General features: G+C 36.6%; 2 protein-coding genes across 3 annotated transcripts in view; both read right to left on the bottom strand.

The window, feature by feature from the left end:
• Positions 1 to 10,960, bottom strand: part of ano9b (anoctamin 9b) — a 34,878-nt gene extending 23,918 nt beyond the window's left edge. For both annotated transcript variants that reach the window (XR_003938290.1, XM_030163643.1), the window contains exons 1-4: positions 10,723 to 10,960; positions 5,763 to 5,828; positions 1,782 to 1,904; positions 1,554 to 1,693 (exon numbers count right to left, since the gene is read on the bottom strand). Coding sequence is in view for 1 of the 2 variants with exons in the window: in XM_030163643.1 (XP_030019503.1) it covers positions 1,554 to 1,693; positions 1,782 to 1,904; positions 5,763 to 5,828; positions 10,723 to 10,743 (350 nt within the window). In the remaining variant the exon portion in view is untranslated. The remainder of the gene's footprint in view (positions 1 to 1,553; positions 1,694 to 1,781; positions 1,905 to 5,762; positions 5,829 to 10,722) is intronic.
• Positions 10,961 to 13,072: 2,112 nt separating this feature from the next.
• tssc4 (tumor suppressing subtransferable candidate 4) lies at positions 13,073 to 19,119 on the bottom strand. The gene is made up of 2 exons (XM_030121385.1): positions 19,041 to 19,119; positions 13,073 to 15,219 (listed from the first exon to the last, which is right to left on the bottom strand). The coding sequence occupies exon 2, from the start codon at positions 15,178 to 15,180 to the stop codon at positions 14,260 to 14,262; it is 921 nt and encodes a 306-aa protein (XP_029977245.1). The 5' UTR covers positions 15,181 to 15,219; positions 19,041 to 19,119; the 3' UTR covers positions 13,073 to 14,259.
• Between the last annotated feature and the right edge of the window lie 846 nt (positions 19,120 to 19,965).

Genomic DNA, 19,965 nt, shown 5'->3' with positions numbered 1-19,965 from the left:
TTTGATAGCGTATTGCGTATGTGACCCCCACACTGACGGGATTTAAAAATGAGCGTGGGTTGTATACAATAAACAAATATATCAACACGGCCAGAAAGATATCGAACTGGGGAGATGCCAAGATTCGCAAGCTGTTGTCACTTCGGGCGGAGAACTCTATCCATGGAATGGTGAAAGACTGTCTCTGGAGAGGTTAGCAACACCGCTATGTTCGGGGTATTTCCGACACTAAAGTCACACTATACCAGTGTTTTTCAGCCTTGGGGTCGGAACCCCATGTGGGGTCACCTGGAATTCAAATGGGGTCGCCTGAAATTTCTAGTAATTGATAAAAGTAAAAACTTACTAATAAAAAAATATGTTGAATTGACAGCCAATCCCAATCCATAGCAGACAAACTGTGGTTGTGAAACTGAAGCACTGTGGTACTGTTTATCTGTCAAATGTTCATTGTGGCTGGTTTCAGATGCTGCAGCTCTTTCATAATTCATAGTTTGAGTTATTGTTTGTTCAGTATTAATTGTCAGCCTTGTAAATCCAAGTTGGACTGACTGTACAAATCCTGACCAAGGAAAATCCAATTCTCCCTTTGTGCAGCAATCTACATCTGGCTTTTCTGCCTCCGTCCACAATAATATACATTATATAGACTAAATGTCCTCTAAAATTAACCTATATTTGCAACATAGTATAGCAAACTATTACAGGATCAAAAACAAATTAATTTTAGCAAAATAATGTCTGGGGTCAACTGAAATTTGTGATGTTAAAATGGGGTCACAAGCAAAAAAAGGTTGGGAACCACTGCAGTATACGCTGCATTTCTCCCCCTTGGATTCCGGAATGCAGGTCCGCTGTGTAAAAGTCCAGCCTATTTCACCTCTGTTACTCCTTTGGCATGGCTGTGGAAATTGGTCATCAGTGGAAAAAAGGTGGGATCACCATCTCACCTTTTTTCCGGGATCTCTGTGTAAAAGTGGCTATTGACTTCAGCAGATATTATGTTTCCGGTTTGCTGGCTGTACCTAAAAATGTACCACTCAGACATGAAAGTGGCATGATCCTTGTAGTTCATCAACAAAGAAGTGAATACATTTTTTTTGGTCATGTTGAGCCATTCCTGTAAAGAGCACAAAAACCCCTTTGCAGGAGGAAGTTGATTATCTACAACCAAGAGCCATTGTATAAAGCTTACTGCTGTGAGTATGCAGGACTCTCCAGACTTCCCTGTCGCTGGTTTGGTGAACATAGCACAATGGTTAAAAACAACCTTTAAGATGTGAAATATTTCATCTATTCTATTCTATTCTATTCTATTCTATTCTATTCTATTCTATTCTATTCTATTCTATTCTATTCTATTCTATTGTACTATTTTGTAGATAATTGATAGGTTGTTTGGTCTGTAAAATGTAAGAAAAGGTAAAAATATCAATATCAGTGTTTACCAAAGCCTATGACAACATCCTAACATGTTTGTCTTGTTGTCATTTTGCTGTTATTTCTGTTAAATTCAGGTTGGAAGCCTGAATACTGGGTGGCGTTTGTCGTACCTCGTAGCTTGAGTGACGGCGCCCTTCACATCTCCACACCAGTTACAGGAATCTGAGACTTTCAACAGGTACTGGTAGTCTTCAAAGATCTCAGGTGGTGCACGGAGGCCGAAGAACACCTTTTCTTCATGCTCGATTCTCTAACAAAACATGACCAGGGTTATGGCAGTCTGAGACACTTGGAATGTGACTACACCAGGTCTTAGGAGGTGAATAAGTCATACTCACATGAACTCTGATATTTTTCTTTTCTAGTTGGTTAATGAAGGCTTTCTGCCTCTGAGCCTTCAGGTCTGCATCATTCTCCAGTTTGTGGGCCACAAGCACGTAGTCAAAGGACTTATGGATAGGCTGCAGACAGAAATAACACCCTCAGTCACAGCTCAGAAATATATCTAAATTATGTGATAAGTAACTTCTGAAAATCATGAAATCACAAAATTGTGGGTTTTTTTTTCCTACGTAGACATTTCCTGCTCAAAAAAAAAAGAAAAAAGTAACTTGTAATATATTAAAAACTCATCACTACCCTGTTCCCCAGTCAGTTACCTTTAGTAAAGAGTATTTCTTATTTTGTCTTCATTTCATCTGGTCAAAAAAATTATTGATTAAAGTTGTAAATCATCCATAATATTGAAAGAAAAAAATCTGGCTCTGCACTCATTAAGAATGCAGACTAAAGGATACGAGAAAATATAGCTACTAAAGCAGTTATCGCATTAGTCAACACAAAGCAACTTAATAAATTAAATAAATAAATTACAAGTTGACCAATTAATCGGTCTGGACTGCTTGGATATTTTACAAATAGGGAATATTTTTCTCTAACAGCCTTTGTCCCATTGGAGTCTATACTCATAAAACTGTAGGTACATGTAGTAAATATCATTATTACATTGATACTCTGAACATAAAAAACGGAAATAAGGATGAAACCATATAACCACTGTTATAAACAGCATTGCATTATATACAGTTAATTCAGCACTTAGTTTTTGCGTGATGTATGAAGTGTGTTCATTATTAAAATCAGACTAGTACCTCATCCAAAAACATATTTCATGTCAAAAAGAAGTGTATACTACTATCATGGAAAAAATTATTAGACCATCAAAAGTCATCAAAAACAATGGTTATGCAATCAAGTACTAACTCCTGTGTGTATCATGTGACTAAAACAGAGAAAAGAAAACATGGAATGCCTAAAAGCACTGTTTTTGCCAGTACAATGCCAAAGCTATTGACGTAAGAACTGAAGTGATTTTGGTTATTATCAAGAAAACATGGAAAATGGATAGATATCAACTCTTAAATTAAACTCTTATGAACTATTTTTGTTGTTATCATTATATTTGTCCAAACAAATGTACCTTTAGTTGTACCAGGCATTAAAATGAACAAGAAATTGAAGAAAACAAGGGTGGTCTAATAATTGTTTCCATAACTGTATGCTAGGATGATAGACAGTTAAAAAAAAAAAAAAAAAGTTGAAATAACTTCAATATTAGCTGTTCCTTGTCAAAATCGTAGTTAATCTGCATATTATTTACTCCCTTAGGAATAATGACAGCTCTTAAGGTGGAATCAGGTACATAAACCTCCTGAGACCCAGGAAAAGTCAGCAAAGTACAAGCTTTTTTTGTTTTTTATTAAATAAGTGCCTATATTGGAAACATGCAACAGTTTTTTCAGATGCAGTTTTTAAATTTTTTATGGGATGTCCTTTGTGGTGGACAGTTTTCTTTTCTTTTTTTTTGTATAAAGTTGTGAAACTCTTGTCCACAAATGTGGACAGAAAACCCATAGCTGGGTCTTAGGAGGTTAAGACAAAAAAAATACATTTACAAAATCAGATTTTATTATGGTTTGTTTTCATTTATTTAGGGGGAAAGTTTTTATTTATTGATTGATTCATTTTGCACATACATAACATTGATCAAAGTCATAATAAAACAGTAAAGGTGCAGGGAGAGGCAGAAAGCCTAAAACGGCTTGTTTTAAAGCCTCCATTTTATGAATACAAAGTACATACAAAGTACAAAATACAAAATCATTCTAGAGAAATTCTTTTGGAGCGAAACAAGTATCCAATCAAGGTTTTGACACATATTTTTTGTCTATATCATACATCTCATCATTTCCAGACTTTGGCAGATGTAGACTTTATCTCCAAATCTACATTCTATTGGACAAATGTACATGAATGGTTTTAAAGTCTAAAATCTGTTAGATGCTGCTCATTGGGTGCATTGGCAGATGGAGGTTGTGATTAGAAAACAGTAATTTTACCTTAAATGCAGACATTTATTGGTTTTACACAAAATTTTGACCTAGATTTTGTTTCCTATTTGGAATCCTTTGCCAACCAGGCTTCATAATTAGGATTATCAAACCACCCTGGGCAAACTTGTGGCAGTGTAGTCCACACACCTACGCAAAAACTCTCAGAGTGCACATTCAGTTGAACTCACAATGGTTTTCACACTGTGGTAAATATCTGCCTGCTCCAATCAGGATGAAAAATACTCTGTATCATCAATCAGACTTTATAAAAACACAAACACATTTTATAAAACAGAGTAAACAGTCCACAAACATTTTTTTTTCTAAGTAAACAGTTTAGTTCAGTGACCATTTGAGGTGGTTTTGCAGCTCATTCCATTTATTTTCCGCCAATATATGAAGCAGGAGCCACTGTAACAGTAGGATAAAGCACAAGGCATTTTCTGTACTTCAACAGCCACAAACACTGAGCACCTGACAGAAACAAATGAGCCTGAACACATACAATGCTGTCTTATCTACATGTTGGATCTTGTTAAATAGTGCCCCACTTGCACATCTATCCAGTGAGTCAACTGGATCCGGTCCCAAGAAGCAGGTTCAACTACTACTACTAACCTACTACACCTGTTTAAAGTGAGATTTGGGTATGGTCTTGTTCAGGTTTTATTTTGCAATTTATCCAGACAAGGTGCTGGATCAGTTTCATGAGCAAACAAACAAATGGACAGGACTGAACACTTAACCCTTTATCGGGCAAGTGACTGTTTTTGGTAATTTCCACATACATTGCAAGACAGTGACAGCAAAAGTTACAGGGACTCAACAATCTCAGGTCCAATGTGGTCTACAGGGTCTGTAAGGTCCACCTCTGCATGAACAGTGAGTGTACCTGCTTTGTTAGGTACCATGAAGTAATGGTACTAATGTAAGGAATGATGTTCAAAGGGAGAATGTGGATGTGGACAGGGGTCTGGATCAGCACTGATGTTGGTCTAATGTTCTAAAATACATTTTTACTTTCCCATTGCATGTGTTTTTCTTGTGTTTTTAATATATACACTTCTTGGATTTTTATTTTTTTTGCCACTTATGGGCAAGGAACCAAATATGCAAACTTCACTGACCCTGATTTTCTACATCACAATAAAAAATGTGGAAAAATTTCACAAAGCTAATAAAGTCTTATGTTCTCCAATAACACACTATGGTTGAAATTTTGAATTTCAGAGTATTTCTATGTGTGACCTATAAAGGGTTGATTCTATACAGAAATGCTTTTGTCATTAGTTGCTTTTCCATTGACCCTCAAATTGCGTGAATATAACTTGTGCATAAAAATTTGCCAAATGGAAAAATGACAATTTCACCCAAACTCCTGTTTTTCAGTGAAAAGTTTTTTGATTTTCAGGCATAGTGAAATTGGTACATCACGCAAAACTGCAATGGAAAGACCTTTTTCTGAAACTAGAGTCACGTGAACAAAAAAAACAGATGTTGTCAGATCAGTTAGAACAAGTGAAGAAGAAAAATTTGTGTGTGTAGTAGGTGTGGACACACCAGGAAACCCAATCATTTTTTAATTTAGTACCAGATAGAGCGGTAATATAAGATAATAACGAATATATCTGTAAATCAATGTGATATTTACGTTTGTCGCCATGTTTATGAAATGACTTCTCGTGTCATCTTGCAATAATAAATAAACAAATCATCGCATTTGTGATTTAATAGAAAAATCGACATCATGCACTTGTTTTTTCGACATTCAGTAAATATCGGGAAAGTTTTGCACAGATGTCCAATGGAAAAGCCACTACTGTGAGGATATTCATTTTTGCATGAGCTGATACAGAGTTAAGTACTGAGGTCACGCAGGGTTTATGGTTATCAGGTCATGTAGGGAAACTGACAAGTGCATCTTACCATTGAAGGAAGTAAAGGCTCCATGCTGTAGCCATCCTTGGGCCTGTCCCACAGCTCAATGTTTTCCTTCAACACACAGAGACAGGTAGCAATAAAACAACACACACAGCCCAGGCATATCACATATCTGTAACTCATTTATAACTAACCAAACACAAAGGCTTGTGTTCAGGTATGAATTCTGTTTCTTTTAATGTTTAGCAAACATTTAATTGAAGTAGTGCCATGACATTTTGGATAGCTACAGCTTCACCTTACATAGAAAAGCACAAAGCTAAGTGGCTCTGAAGTCAAAGTGTTGCTTGTCACTTATCTTCTGGTCACAGCCGTATCTAATCTGGAGCTCAATAAAACACTTGTAGAAGCTGTAGAAGCTGGAAAAAAATGTAGTCTTTCCTCTCTATCAGAAAAATGGCAGGGACATTTGATCTTTTATGAATGCAAAGTAGATTGATTTCTCATGTTATAAAACACACCCTTGCTCACTTCAGTCTGGTGAGACCAGGGAGAAAGATGAAAATACTTTAGTTACTTGAACGTCCACCTGAAGCTGAATCCAAGTCTCAAGTTTCCATAGAATCCTCTGTTAAATTTTCCAGTTTTACAACACATGTTTACAGCCTGATGAAAAGAGGTTTGGTCTCTATATGTAATTCATCCATCCCTGACAACTGCTGGGGGGTAAATTTGCTATAACTCATCACTTTAATTAATACTAAGGCCTAAAGTTTTGTATTGACCCTTTGCACGTTACATTACGCTCTGTTCGCGCCGCAAATGAGCGCCATGATGGACGGCGGAAGTGCTGGACTGTACATTGGACGGCAAACCGGCTAATACAGAATTTGGTCTGAACGTTCTTGTTTTTGTTCGTTTTTAACCCTGCTTTACACTTACAGTGGCTGCACACAACAGTTCCATCCTTCTTCAAAGACACCCATGGTTTCAGCTGGTTCCAGACAGAGCCTGGATCTGATGGACCTGATATTATTGTGTCCATAGCATATTAGCTCCACCAAACACTAGCTAGATGGCTAGACTGGGTTAACTACTATGAGCCACTATGTTCCAGTGGTTGTCAGAAGTAGCCTACAATATTAGCTCTGTTGTGGTGGCTGTCTTTTTTTTTTTTTTTTTACCAGCTCCACTATGTTATATGAAATACTGTTATTGTCATTATGCTGTGCCATATGTTCTAGTGGTGGAACTGTACATATTACTGTGTGTAGATCGTAGAAAGGCAGACATTTCAACAACAGAGCTAACACTGTAGGCTACTTATGACAGCCACTAACATTATTACACAATGTTAGTTAATTAGAGCTGCTTTTGGTTACAGTCTATTTGAGATTTGATGGCATGCTGGGGGAAACATGTTAAAAACATACAAAGATAGCTAGCTAACGTTAGCTGTATCTTTCCTTTACCATTATGAGATACATTCCTCTGCCGTGAGAGCAGTACAGTGACTCGGTAATCTAACCTGAGACTAAGAACTGGTAAGCATCCAGACTTTTGTCTGTTTTTAGATCAGCACCTGTGAATGGGGACACTCCATTTATAACATAATGGCACAGATCATATGCTTTAAACTCCGGTAGACTGGAGGATTTTGCTAGATCTGTAAATGCATCAGGAGGGAGAAGGGTCAGTAGCTAGCCCTGCTATTGCTAGCTTCTCCAAATAGCGTTCTTTGTGCCGTCCAGTAAGGTGAGTCACTTCGCAGGACAACTCCAAAACTTTATTTTCAGTGCTGGTAGCCATAATCCATCACACATTCGTTTGTTTGTTGTGTTGCTTTTGCCGTCCACCATGGCACTGAACCCCTAGTCACATGATAACTGTGACATCGGTGCAAAGGGCCAATAAGAATAAAATTTATGTTTGTCCCTATTACACTAACAAGACCATCAGAGGATTGTGTTTTTAACTTTACCAGTATAACATACACTAGTGCACATAAAGCTGAAGTAAAATATGCAACCTCTTCTCAGGGGCACCGCTAGCAATTATGGGCCGTTGTGGACCCTTCATAAAATTCAGTATCTTGTCGATCTGTCGGGGCACACGGGGGGTATATATATATATGTGTGTGTGTGTGTGTGTGTGTGTGTGTGTGTGTGTTGGGGGGTGCGGTCCATAACTAACCAAACTTATGCTGGCGTGAAAAAAAAAAACTAAAGTTTAACATGCTTTCAAAGTCTGACTCCTGACTTTGATGCCTCTCTTATACAGTGCATCTTACATGAAATTTTCACAACTCCTAACCTGTATCCACTGGACCCCCCCACTGCTCTATGGGCTCCCCCACAAATGCTGGGCCCCATGTATTTGTCATGTTCACCCCCGCCCCAGCCTCTTCTCATGAAATGATTGTAACACTGTGATTTATTCTTGATTAAGTGTAACTGGGATGTGTATAAATAGGAATAAAAAAGGAGCAGAGTCCTCTTTCAGATCTTAAAAAAACCTAAGATGATGATGTCCAAATGCCAAACTTAAGTCCTCTGAGAGGTATTTTCATCAAGCATTGATGCAACTGAAGGACGTCCCCTGACTAATAGTTTTGGTTCATCAAAGTATTTTCATTTTCATTTACTCTGAATTTTGTGTTCGAAGTACTTAATTACTGTTATTTAGAAATATGTTACATAAATGATTTATTAAAATAGCTCATATTTGCAAGATTAGGTATTTTGTTTGTTAAATTAATGTTTGCAGTTAATCTTCTTTTTCTAGAGGGTACGTGACATGCTGTTGTGTTGTCATATTTCAAGCCTAAATTTATTCTGATGAATACATGGCTCAAAACTTATCTATAATTTATAATTATTGGTTAATTATTCCTCTTAATAATTGGTGCCTTGCTGTAGAGTTCCAACTAAATTTGAACCTTATGAAGGTGGAGCTTGTGTGAGGTGTTTCACAAAGAAACTAGCCCCTGTTCCTTCATGTCAGGTCCAGCATTGAAATGTGGTTCAATGAAACTCAAAATAAAGGTGGTAGAATATTAAAGGGAGCCTCATATACCTTGGCAAAGCAAATTTGTTCAGCACCAGAAGGGAGCCAGAGTACAATCCTGCTGTTATGATGCTGGACAAGAGAAGTTTAGAAAAAAAAGACAGAACAAAAAGAAACTATATTGTGTGTTTACAAAATTGAAGTATAACACATATGCCTTTAATTTTAGTTTAGTTTGTTTTGAATATGCAACAAAACAAAGTAATCCTACTTAGTCCTTACAAATGAAACAGATTATAAAAACAAAACAAACAAAAACCTATACATATACAATACATGAGAACAAAGTATGACTTCATTGGCACGTTCGCAAAAGGAGTGGGAGGAAATATAATTTAATTTTATTTTTCCTATGTTATGTAATTTTGATTGCATGCATAAGAATGGTAACATAATAAATCACCCTAAAGTAGTTATAGTATACAATCCTTAGTAAACAGTAGTGTAAAGAGTATAAAAACAAAATTTAATTGTTATGTTGGTAGTAGTCTGACTAAACAAAACGGGATATTACTGAATGGAATATGGAAACAGCCTCCTGTGACATCCTGTGTAATCTACTAATACTGTATATTGTGTAATATATTATTATTGTATAATGTGATGTTTCTGATGGTTTTATTATGATTGATATGCATCGTGTCTGAGTTTCGTCCTCCTCCTCATGACACTATTCAGGTTACAGGTCCAGACCTGCCCATCAGTGAAACCTGCTTCATGCATGCTTTCTTTTTCTCTATCTTTAGTGTCACCGCACCAGCCCAGATAACACGATAAACTGTTTCTAGTTTTATTCATACTGTGAACCTTTAGCATAGGAGTGACCTTAGCTGCTGGTTTCACATCTGACCTACATGTGGACACTTACTTTACCCATCATTATTTAGTAGTGGCCATAGACATATTGTAAACACTATTATCTTCTACAGCTTTACTTGTTTTCTTTAGGATTACACTGAATTTTGGTAGAATTTAGGTCACTTTTATTGGACAAAACATCATCTCGAGGTCTGAAAATCACAATCATGTATGTAACCAAGTAGCATTTAGTAACTGACTGCAATATTTTCATTTTATACCTTTACACTTTTACCCCACACTGTACTTTTTGCTCCACTTCATTTATCTGACAGCTTTATTTTCTTTATTTATACCTTTTATATTTATACCTTTACTCCACATTGTACTTTTTGCTCCACTCCATTTACCTGACAACTTTAGTTTCTTTATTTATAACCTTTTATATTTATACCTTTATACCTTTACTCCACATTGTACTTTTTGCTCCACTCCATTTAACAGCTTTAGTTTCTTTACAACTTAGTATATCCCTTCATCCCCTTCTTTCCTATTTCCAAATGTGTTAACTTTCAATGCTGAATGATTATCTAGAAAAAGTGTGTTTCTCTTAGCTCATGAAAACTTTACTTTTTAGAGACAAATGCTTCTGACGGGACATAAACAAACATAATAATGATGATTTTACTGAATATGATGTATAGCTACAGATTAAACAGTGACTAAAATAAGATTATTCCTAAATATATACAGCAGTAAAATGTAAAATATACTTGAAAACAACAGTGTAATGTATCAAAAACAAAACTAAAACACTCTCACAATGACTTTCCATTGTGTATGTATATTTTACTTGCACATTTGCGCTTAAATAAGGGTTTTAATGCATTAGTTTTCACTGTAGTGGAATGTTTACAGCAGTATCTGTTAGGTATGTTTTGCTTAATTCAACTACAAGTGTTTTTGTTCATAAACTGAACTGAAATGTAAGTAAACTGAAACTCAGAAATTTTATGAAGAAGAGTTCATTAAGGTTGGATTCCATGTAAACAGCTTCAGAGTGGAGTCCTGTTTACCAAATTCTCATCTTTACATGATAATAACAGGACAGTGAACTCCTCACCTGCAGCTCCGTACTCACCTCGGCCCTCTTAAAAAACATGTTGAAGTTGACCTCAAAACTTCCCTGATCTTCTGCTGAAACACTGCTACATCCACATGGGACACGCGTGGGAATCCATCCTCCTTCCGTGGTTAAAACACGCCGATCAGCAGCACGAGCCGAAAAACACGCATTACATTTATCCTCTGTATAACTGTGCGCACACTGCACTTCCGCATTTCTGCTGCGGCACTCAGGTGTTTGCGTCCTCGTGTGATTGCAGGTAAAGGTAAAGGTGTGCCGTCTTTACCTGGAGGTGACGTTACCTGCCAGACACGAGAAAGGAGGCGTTCAGGCTGCAAGATAAAAATCAGTAATGTGATCACTACTGGGACATTCCAGAAGTGGAGGACAATTTAGGAAACAAAAGTTTGGAAAAATACTTCTTTCTTTCTTTCTTTCTTTCTTTCTTTCTTTCTTTCAATTTATTAAATTTACAGCTAAAATATTGGCAAAGGTTTGATAATATTAGAAGTGGAGGGCAATTTAGGAAACAAAACTTTGGAAAAATACTTCTTTCTTTCTTTCTTTCTTTCTTTCTTTCTGTACAGCTAAAATACTGGCAAAGGTTTAATAATATTAAGATTTTTATTTTAACCTAAATTTTTCATCATGATATACATATATATATATTTTTTTTTAATTTAAAAAAGAGGCGTTCAGGTTGCAAGATAAAAATCAGTAATGTGATCACTATTGGGTCATTCCAGAAGTAGAGGGCAATTTAGGAAACAAAACTTTGGAAAAATACTTCTTTCTTTCTTTCTTTCTTTCTTTCTTTCTTTCTTTCTTTCTTTCTTTCTTTCTTTCTTTCTTTCTGTCTGTCTGTCTGTCAGTTTATTAAATTTACAGCTAAAATACTGGCAAAGGTTTACTAATTTTAAGATTTAATTTAACCTAAATTTTTCATCATGATATTTTTTATTTGAAAAGGAGGCGTTCAGGTTGCAAGATAAAAAATCAGTAATGTGATCACTATTGGGTCATTCCAGAAGTGGAGGGCAATTTAGGAAACAAAACTTTGGAAAAATACTTCTTTCTTTCTTTCTTTCTTTCTTTCTTTCTTTCTTTCTTTCTTTCTTTCTTTCTTTCTTTCTTTCTGTACAGCTAAAATATTGACAAAGGTTTAATAACTTTAAGATTTTATTTAATCTAAATTTTACATCATGATAATTTTTTGATTATATTAATATTCTACTTCAGCATTGTGAAAATGTCCCATGGCCATTGAAATTGATTGATATGAACACTTTATTACCATTTTGCCCATATCCTAGAAATCCTCTATCCTAGAATCCTTTCTTTCGTATCTAGAAAGAAAGAAAGAAAAAGAAAGAAAGAATGTTGCAGCATTCAATTAACCAACAGTATTAAAAGCACGGGTGAAGGATATGGGCAAACTTTCTTTCTTTCTTTCTTTCTCTTTCTTTCTTTCCAGCTAAAATACTGCCAGAGGTCTAATAATTTTAAGGTTTTTCTTAATTTAAATTTTACATCATGATAATTTTTGATTTTTTGATATTAATATTTTACTTCGACATTGTGAAAATGTCCCACAGCCATTCAGATTGATTGATATGAACACTTTATTCCCATTTTTGCCCATGTCCTTCAGCCCTGCTTTATATACTATTGGTTAATTGAATCCTCAACATTGCATCATATTCTGTAATATACTGAAGTTCTATAACATAGTATTTTCGTAGCCTAAAGTCAACCTTTCACCGGCTCATAAAAACAGACCTAAAATAAAGAGAGGAATTACCTGCATCCATAAAGGAATATGTCACAATTCCATTTATTACAAACATGTAAAAACGACACATTTGGAGCAGATAAACTAGGTATTTTACATATCAGACACTTTCAGGTTTTACTTTCTACTGGCAGATAGACACTAAACCTGCTTCATGGAAAAGGTACATGAACACACCTGATTTACTTATGAGAAAGTAGGTCATCCAAGGTACGTGTTAGTACTTTGATGCCTTTTTTGGAAAAGTCACTTTTCTACTGCCTGCAATGCAATCCTCTATAAAATGCAAATGAATGATAAGCTTAAGTTGAACAATGTGGCCATTTGATAATTTGTAGATAGTTATAAATGATTCCCAAAGATTTCCCTGAAACATTTTTAAGGGAAAGTGTTAATATTCATTGCACACACATAAAAATATTAAAGATGATACAGTAATGCTCCATATCTGGCCACAAAAAATCAAAAGCATTTGGAGAAGAGCTTAAAGACTTCAGGAAATTTTCACAGTCACTTAACTTACAGGAGTAAACTACATATTTTTTCTCATGCTTGAAAAATGACAAATGAAATAACAAAATTCCATATTTTTATTAAAGAACATCCAACATGAGAAACTGTCATTAGGTTTAAAAATAACAACAACAGTAAATTCAATGACATGACCTGTTGCATGCTTTAAAACTACTTCAGAAAAGTCATAATTGGCCTCCCCATTTCTCTTTTTTCAGTGTACATATTATTCATCTTTTTTGGGGGGGACTTGTGACACAAGACTAAAGACAAAACACAACAGTAAGTTTACATATTTTCAAGAAAGGACATAAATGATTCAATGAAGTTTGTATCTGCTGTTCAGTCACTCAGTACATTTAAGTGCACACTTATATTCCACTATTATCCCCAATATGACAATGTTTATGGATCTATAGGACGCATTTTCCAATTAAAATGTGGGATACACAACACTGTTCGGGATCTTGGTACATCTATACATCACATTCAGAATATGCAACACTCAGCTTTGCATAGTTTTTCAGGCTGGACTACAGACACATCCTCCTGAGACCCAGTAAGTAATATATATATAAAATAATTGACTTGATCGGAAACTGTATGATACCACAGTTTTTCAGATACCTATTTTTTTTAATTTAATAAAAAGTCCTTTCCAGTGGACAGTTTTTTTTGTTTTGTTTTTTTAAATAAAGCTGTGAAACTCTTGTCTATTACATAGGACAAAAATGCATTGCTGGGTCTCAGGAGGATATAGAACCAAAAGAAAAGCACATTTCTGGTCAGATGGAGAAAAATATCTAATTTTAATATAATGTAACAGAAGAAACATGTCGTAATGTTTCTTCTAGATGCTGTTTGAAGGGGCCAAACAAGGAGGCACGTGATCAAAGAACTCTACCACTAGTGGAAAATATTTTTACAGCGTATGTAGAGTATGTAAATGGAAATAACAGTAGAATATTCACTTTCATTAGCTGTGTAATTAGCTTCTTAAGTCCAGTTCAGACCAAAGCGTCACGATCAAACAAGCTGAAATCCTGCTGGTCTGCAATGTTCTGAAAACTCCCGTAAGGCTATGCACACATTTACTGTATTTTCTTATGTCTGAAGAAATGAGAATGAGAATTAAATACGTTTGCTCATTTCAACCTTGTAAAAACAACAAAGACAAAGGTGGCCTAAGACTTCTGCGTGGTACTCAATGTCCCACTATGGTAGTGTCAGCTCTGTTCCTGCTCTCCTCAGTTGTCCTGGCCTGAGCTCTTCCTGTAAGTCTTGCGGTTTGTCTTCTTAAATGAGACAAAGCTGGGGTTGTCCTCTTGTTTCATCCCCGCCTCTTCATCCTCCTCTTTCAAGCCTTTTTCTTTTTGAACTAGTTTCTTGAAACCACCTTCTTTTGCGACCTTAGAGTCTATGTGCGTTTCCTCAGGCTTCTCTTTCGCCCTACCCCCCTCCTCATCGTCTTCGTCTTCCAGGTGACTAAGACGCATCCCCTTCTCCTTGCCTCTCGTGGATACCAGCTCGTCAGGATTCTGCTCCTTCGATGCCCGGTTGGGTTTGGAGAAGATGATTTTCTGTTGGCTGCTGCAGGAGCTTTGACTGTCTGGCTCTGGATCCTCTTTCTTCTGCTGAAGGCCGGCCAGGAACTGGTGGGCCACCCTGCTGTTGCCTTGATCACTGGTCTCAGCCACGTCTTCCAGACTGTAGTGGGTCCAGCGGTCGGGGTGCACCAGGTAGTCGGGAACTCCTCTTTTCTTTGCTGGTGTGGGGCTGCTCAACGGGGGCTGGCTCGTCTTGCGGCTGTGGACCGGAGGAAGAGGTCGAGCAAACACCCCATCTATGACATTATCCTGGCCCAACGACGACGAGGCCAGCTTGGCCACACTGTCCAAGCAGTCGAAGATACTCTGGCTACGGTTGGAGAAGTCCGAGCCACCTCCCTTCAGGCTGAAAGAGCTCAGAGCCGTCGGTCTGGAAGCTGGAGCAGCGACTGAAACAGCCCTGACATCATCATCATCGTCATTGTCACCATCCAGTTCAGGATCGAACGGTGCGGAGCTTGGTTGTTCCTCGGGTTCAGATTCATCGCTCGCAGAGAGGTCGTCGATGTCATCACTTTTCGACATTGTGCCATTGTCGCCGCCATTTTCTTCGTCACACATCTTAAAATGAAGACAAAGGAGCTTCACTAAGTCAATAACCTAGAAAGACAGAGAAGATTCAAGCTGGTTAGTCTTCACAATCATTATTTTCCACCAAGCAAGACCTAAATCCAATCAATTTGTCAAGATTCGTTCTGTAACGTGTGCACTGTCTTGTGCATATGTGGAATTTTAGTTAGAATCCCCCGTTTTACTGCGAGAAAGGATTTTTAACCCTTTAAGATGTAAAAATATGCCATTGACCAAAAGCATCTACTGATAAAAAATGTTTAATAACTTTTGAACCCCTAATCCTATCCATATCCTGAAATAATTCTGGTAAAATGAAGTTTCTAATCTTTTCACCATCATCACATACGGCCCATTTGGACGTAGTGAACATGGAAAGACCATCATCTTCTGACACTTTGATTAATCAGTAAAAGCCATGTAATTTGATAAATAACAGTGGTTGGAGGTGTTCATTTTTATGTTCAGTTAATGACATATTTTGCTGAAAATGCCCCTTTTTCCTAAGATTTGTCTATTGTGATATAGTAATCTTTGAATTTTCTCTGCGTTTTTATGAACATCTACACAATCAGTGAAATTAATATAGGAAAATTCCTGACTTTCACTGAAAAATGCAAAATGCAGAGGAGAATATTAGACTAAATGGTGATAAATGACTTAAGAGAAGGTTAATTTCTTTTCAAATCCCCAAATTAGTTCTACATCTTTAAGGGTTAAGTTAATGGGATCTAATGTTGTGCATTTTAACAGTAGTAAAGAAGCAGAAGAGCAAGCATAAGGATTTCCACAGAACATTCAACACAGAACCTTTATGTAGAAATTAGTGTTTTGCAGTTGTTATCATGGATGTAGGCAACTGAGACCATTGTTAGACTAGTAAAGGAGATTCCTAGTGTCAATAACTGACCAAATCCAACATAAGTGTAATGTAAGCACACAAGTAAGAGTAAATATCCCATAGTACACGTTTAAACATAATTTTAGAAATAATTTACCCTTTGTGCAAGCTGCTACTTCAGTGAATCTATTTGATATATACAGCAGTTTATTTTGGTAGAAAATTGAATTTTTTAGTGAATGAATTTTTAAAAATGAATTCTCTGCATCATTAAAAAGGTTTCCACCAGCTTTTTAAACTTCTTTTCAAGACACCATGAATGCTATGGATGACCTATTTTATATCAGATTTATACTGGGCCAGATGTTGGTGATGGTCTAGGTGTGAATCCAGAACAAAACCAGATTATTTCAGTTGTTACATTAGTTTTAAATTTTTCTGACTCATGACACATCACTCCTAATTTGAGAATATACTTTGGAGTATTTTCTTGGCACATGAATCTGATGTCCAGTGAGATAAATATGTGTCTTCACTCTTTTCATCAGTTTGTGCTGTTTGTGTTTATTCACATGAAGATAATCTGGAATGAGAAATCCTGGATTTCTCATTCCAGAAATCCAGGATGAGAGAAGAGAGCCACACCCTTGTCCAGTCAAATCAGCTGTGAGTAATTCTGATAAATACACATTCCTAGCTTTCTACAAAACACCACATAAGTAGATAATAGACTCACTGATCCTGAAAGGGGTAGGAGGTGTGAGCAAACTTTACACCCAATGAGCAACACCTACTAATGGAAGTAAAAGGAAGTAGAACATGATATGATGATGAAAGAAAAGAGATTAGTAATTTCACTGCACACTGTAAGATGTATGGCTAATTTTTTTCTCTCACAAGTTCACATCAAACAAGTTGCTGCATTTAAATAAATGTTTCTTCACACTTAAAAGTAAAGTAAAGACACTAATGTCTACATAAAATATTTGAGCTGAACACTGCACTGATTGCTGAGGTTTTCAAAGTGTTGCTCTATTTATTATGTGATAGCAATGGGTTATGTCTACAGTGAATCAATACATCTAACCTCACTATAAAGTATGAAGTCAAGAGTTTTCCCTGGGATTTCAAAGGACGTAGGTGCTGTTTGAGTTAGCCACATGCATATGAGGTTTGGCAGTTCTTTCACAAGGCAGTTTATATTTTATATTATCAATTGAAAATAGGTAATTAAGCATAATTTATGATGATTTCTTCCATCATCAAAGTGTGGAAAGAAATGAAAGAATTTCCTCATGTACGCTGGGAATACACTTGGATCATTAGATCTGGGGACAAAAAATAGATTTTGCCTCATTGTGGCTTCAGAGGTGCTCATATTGGCTTGGGTACCTAAGGATGGTTACTAATGATTACTATAAGGGTAGGAAAAACCTTGGAAGTGGATTATTTTTAACACTCTTTTATGCTTAGTATAAAAAAAATGCTCAAAACAATTTCAGTTTCTCTTTTTTGACTCCATCCTACTACTCACCCAACCTCCTCCTACCTCTCCATCACATAACTTAATCCGCTTCATTAAACAGATCATCTGAGCATTAACATACTTTAAGTACTAGCCATAGTGACGTGATAATAGTGTCAACAAACTTGCATCCATTGTCCATAAGCCTGACACTGATGTGCACGTAGTTGTTAGGCCTGAAATAATATAATACTGTGTAGCTTCATCTTACATGAAACATTTCTCATGGTGCCATCATTAAAAAGACAAGTTTGGCTGATGCTTGTTTTTCAGCATCACTACCTGACAGTGCATAGTGAACCTCCTTAAATATAAATGAACACCTTTGAGCTCTTGTGTACTTTAGACTTAAATACTTCAAATGTTCTCAGCTGCAACATATAATTCATACAATTAATGGCATATTCCACTAGAGGCTGCCATTACACTAAAGGATTCCTTTGCAGATCAGCTTTGGCTAATTCTGAGGACAGTGTGTGTACTTGTATACCATGTTTAACCTCTGCTATAGTGTTCAAGTCTTCCTCATCTTGCATATTCAATGGTTCTTTGTTGAATTTACGAAGCTGTTTGGCTCAAACATCAACCTGTAAACACATTTTCAGTATAAGGCTAGAGGATCTACATAAGACACAATGCTACAGTATTTTTGTGCGAATGATTGTCAGTTCTGCACTAAATTGTCAGTGATGGTGAAGTGAGGATATCTGCAAGGGCATATATACACATTTGTTAAACTTTGCTTTTTCACCTCAATCTTCAACAGTGTGTGACTTTTCCTCCTCTGAATGGTGTGAAAGTGTTTAGGTAGTATAAGTAAAGTCTTACTGCTGACTGAAACCCACTTTCAAATTTGTCAAACCTGTTATTAAAAACGAAAGAAATTCATTATATTTAAGGGCATGGTTCACAATTAATACCACTTCACTTAACACTAGTCATAAATACAGATGATTGCCCCAGACAGGCTAAAGATTCTGCTTGACACAGTTTAGAGGTTTGTGAAACCTTTATTCTAAATGTGAAAATGTACAGAAGTGACATCTCACAGTTTTGTTTTGTTTTTTCACATCAGACTTCGTTTGGGTATAAATCCACCTTAATTACAATGAGTTCAGTTAGAAGTAGCTTGTCCCGTTGAAAACACAATATTTTTTTCTAACTCAGATCAACACGACGTTTAGCAGGTAGACACTTCAGGTCACAACAAAAAAACTCCAACAGATATAAACACTAGAGTGGGAAAATGGACAGGTTATATCATGTCTCTCTGTGACGGCGAGTTGTAGCCATTGAAGCTACATTTACATTTCCTTACGTTAGCATGCTAATGCTAACTGATGAGATGATGAGCGTCCTTTTTAAGATGATGAAACCCTACTCATTACGTCACTTTTTACGGATCACGTGATAAAAATTGCCTTTACACGCAGGACGCTATTGTCGAAACATTAAGTAGTTTGGTGACAACTCGCCACCTTTTACCTTTTTGCTGGCACCACGACCAATGCAGGTTGTGTTACGCCAGCGAAACAGTTTCTTCTTCTACCAAACGATGGTTGGCCCTGACGAGGAGCGGTTTAGGCAATGCTTCCCCCAGCGGCCAAAACTGTAGTTGCAAGAATAGAATAGAATAGAATAGAATAGAATAGAATAGAATAGAATAGAATAGAATAGAATAGAATAGAATAGAATAGGGTTTATTGCCATTGCAAAATACTAGTAGTACAGAGCAACAAGATTTTGTGTACATCTCTGTAAAGTGGCCTGTATAAAAAACAAACAAACAAACAAGACATTTTAATCTATAGGACAGGGGTCAGCAACCCTGGTCCTAGAGAGCCACTATCCTGCATGTTTTAGATGTATCCCTCTTCCAACACAACTGATTCAAATGATAAGCCTATCATCAAGCTCTGCAGAAGTCTGATAATGACCATCGGGTGTGCTGGAAGAGGGAAACATCTAAAACATGCAGGATAGTGGCTCTCCAGGACCAGGGTTGCTAAACCCTGCTATAGGATTTAATATGCAGTTGACTCACCCTTTGTAGTTGTAACAGCTTAAACTCTTCTGGGAAGGCTCTCCACAAGGTTTAGGAATGTGTTGATGGTACATTTTTGATCATTCGTCTAGAGCTGTGTTTGTGAGGTCAGGTACTAATGGTGGATGGGAAGGCCTGGCTTAAAGTCTCTGTTCTAATTTTAAATGCTGTCAAGTTCCTCCATTCCAAACTCACTCATCCACGTCTTTATGGATGTTGCTTTGTGCACTGTTGTGTAGTCATGTTGAAACTGGAAGGGGGCCATCCCAAAACTGTTCTCCTATAATTGGAAGCATGAAATTGTTCAAAATGTCTTGGTCTGCTGAAATATTAAGTGTTCCTGCCACTGGAACAAAGGGGCCAGGC

The sequence above is a fragment of the Sphaeramia orbicularis genome, chromosome 3 (genome assembly GCF_902148855.1).
Source record: "Sphaeramia orbicularis chromosome 3, fSphaOr1.1, whole genome shotgun sequence".
NCBI classification, from domain to species: domain Eukaryota; kingdom Metazoa; phylum Chordata; class Actinopteri; order Kurtiformes; family Apogonidae; genus Sphaeramia; species Sphaeramia orbicularis.
The sequence above is the reverse complement of the archived record's forward strand: the minus strand, read 5'-3'. Positions and strand labels throughout refer to the sequence as shown.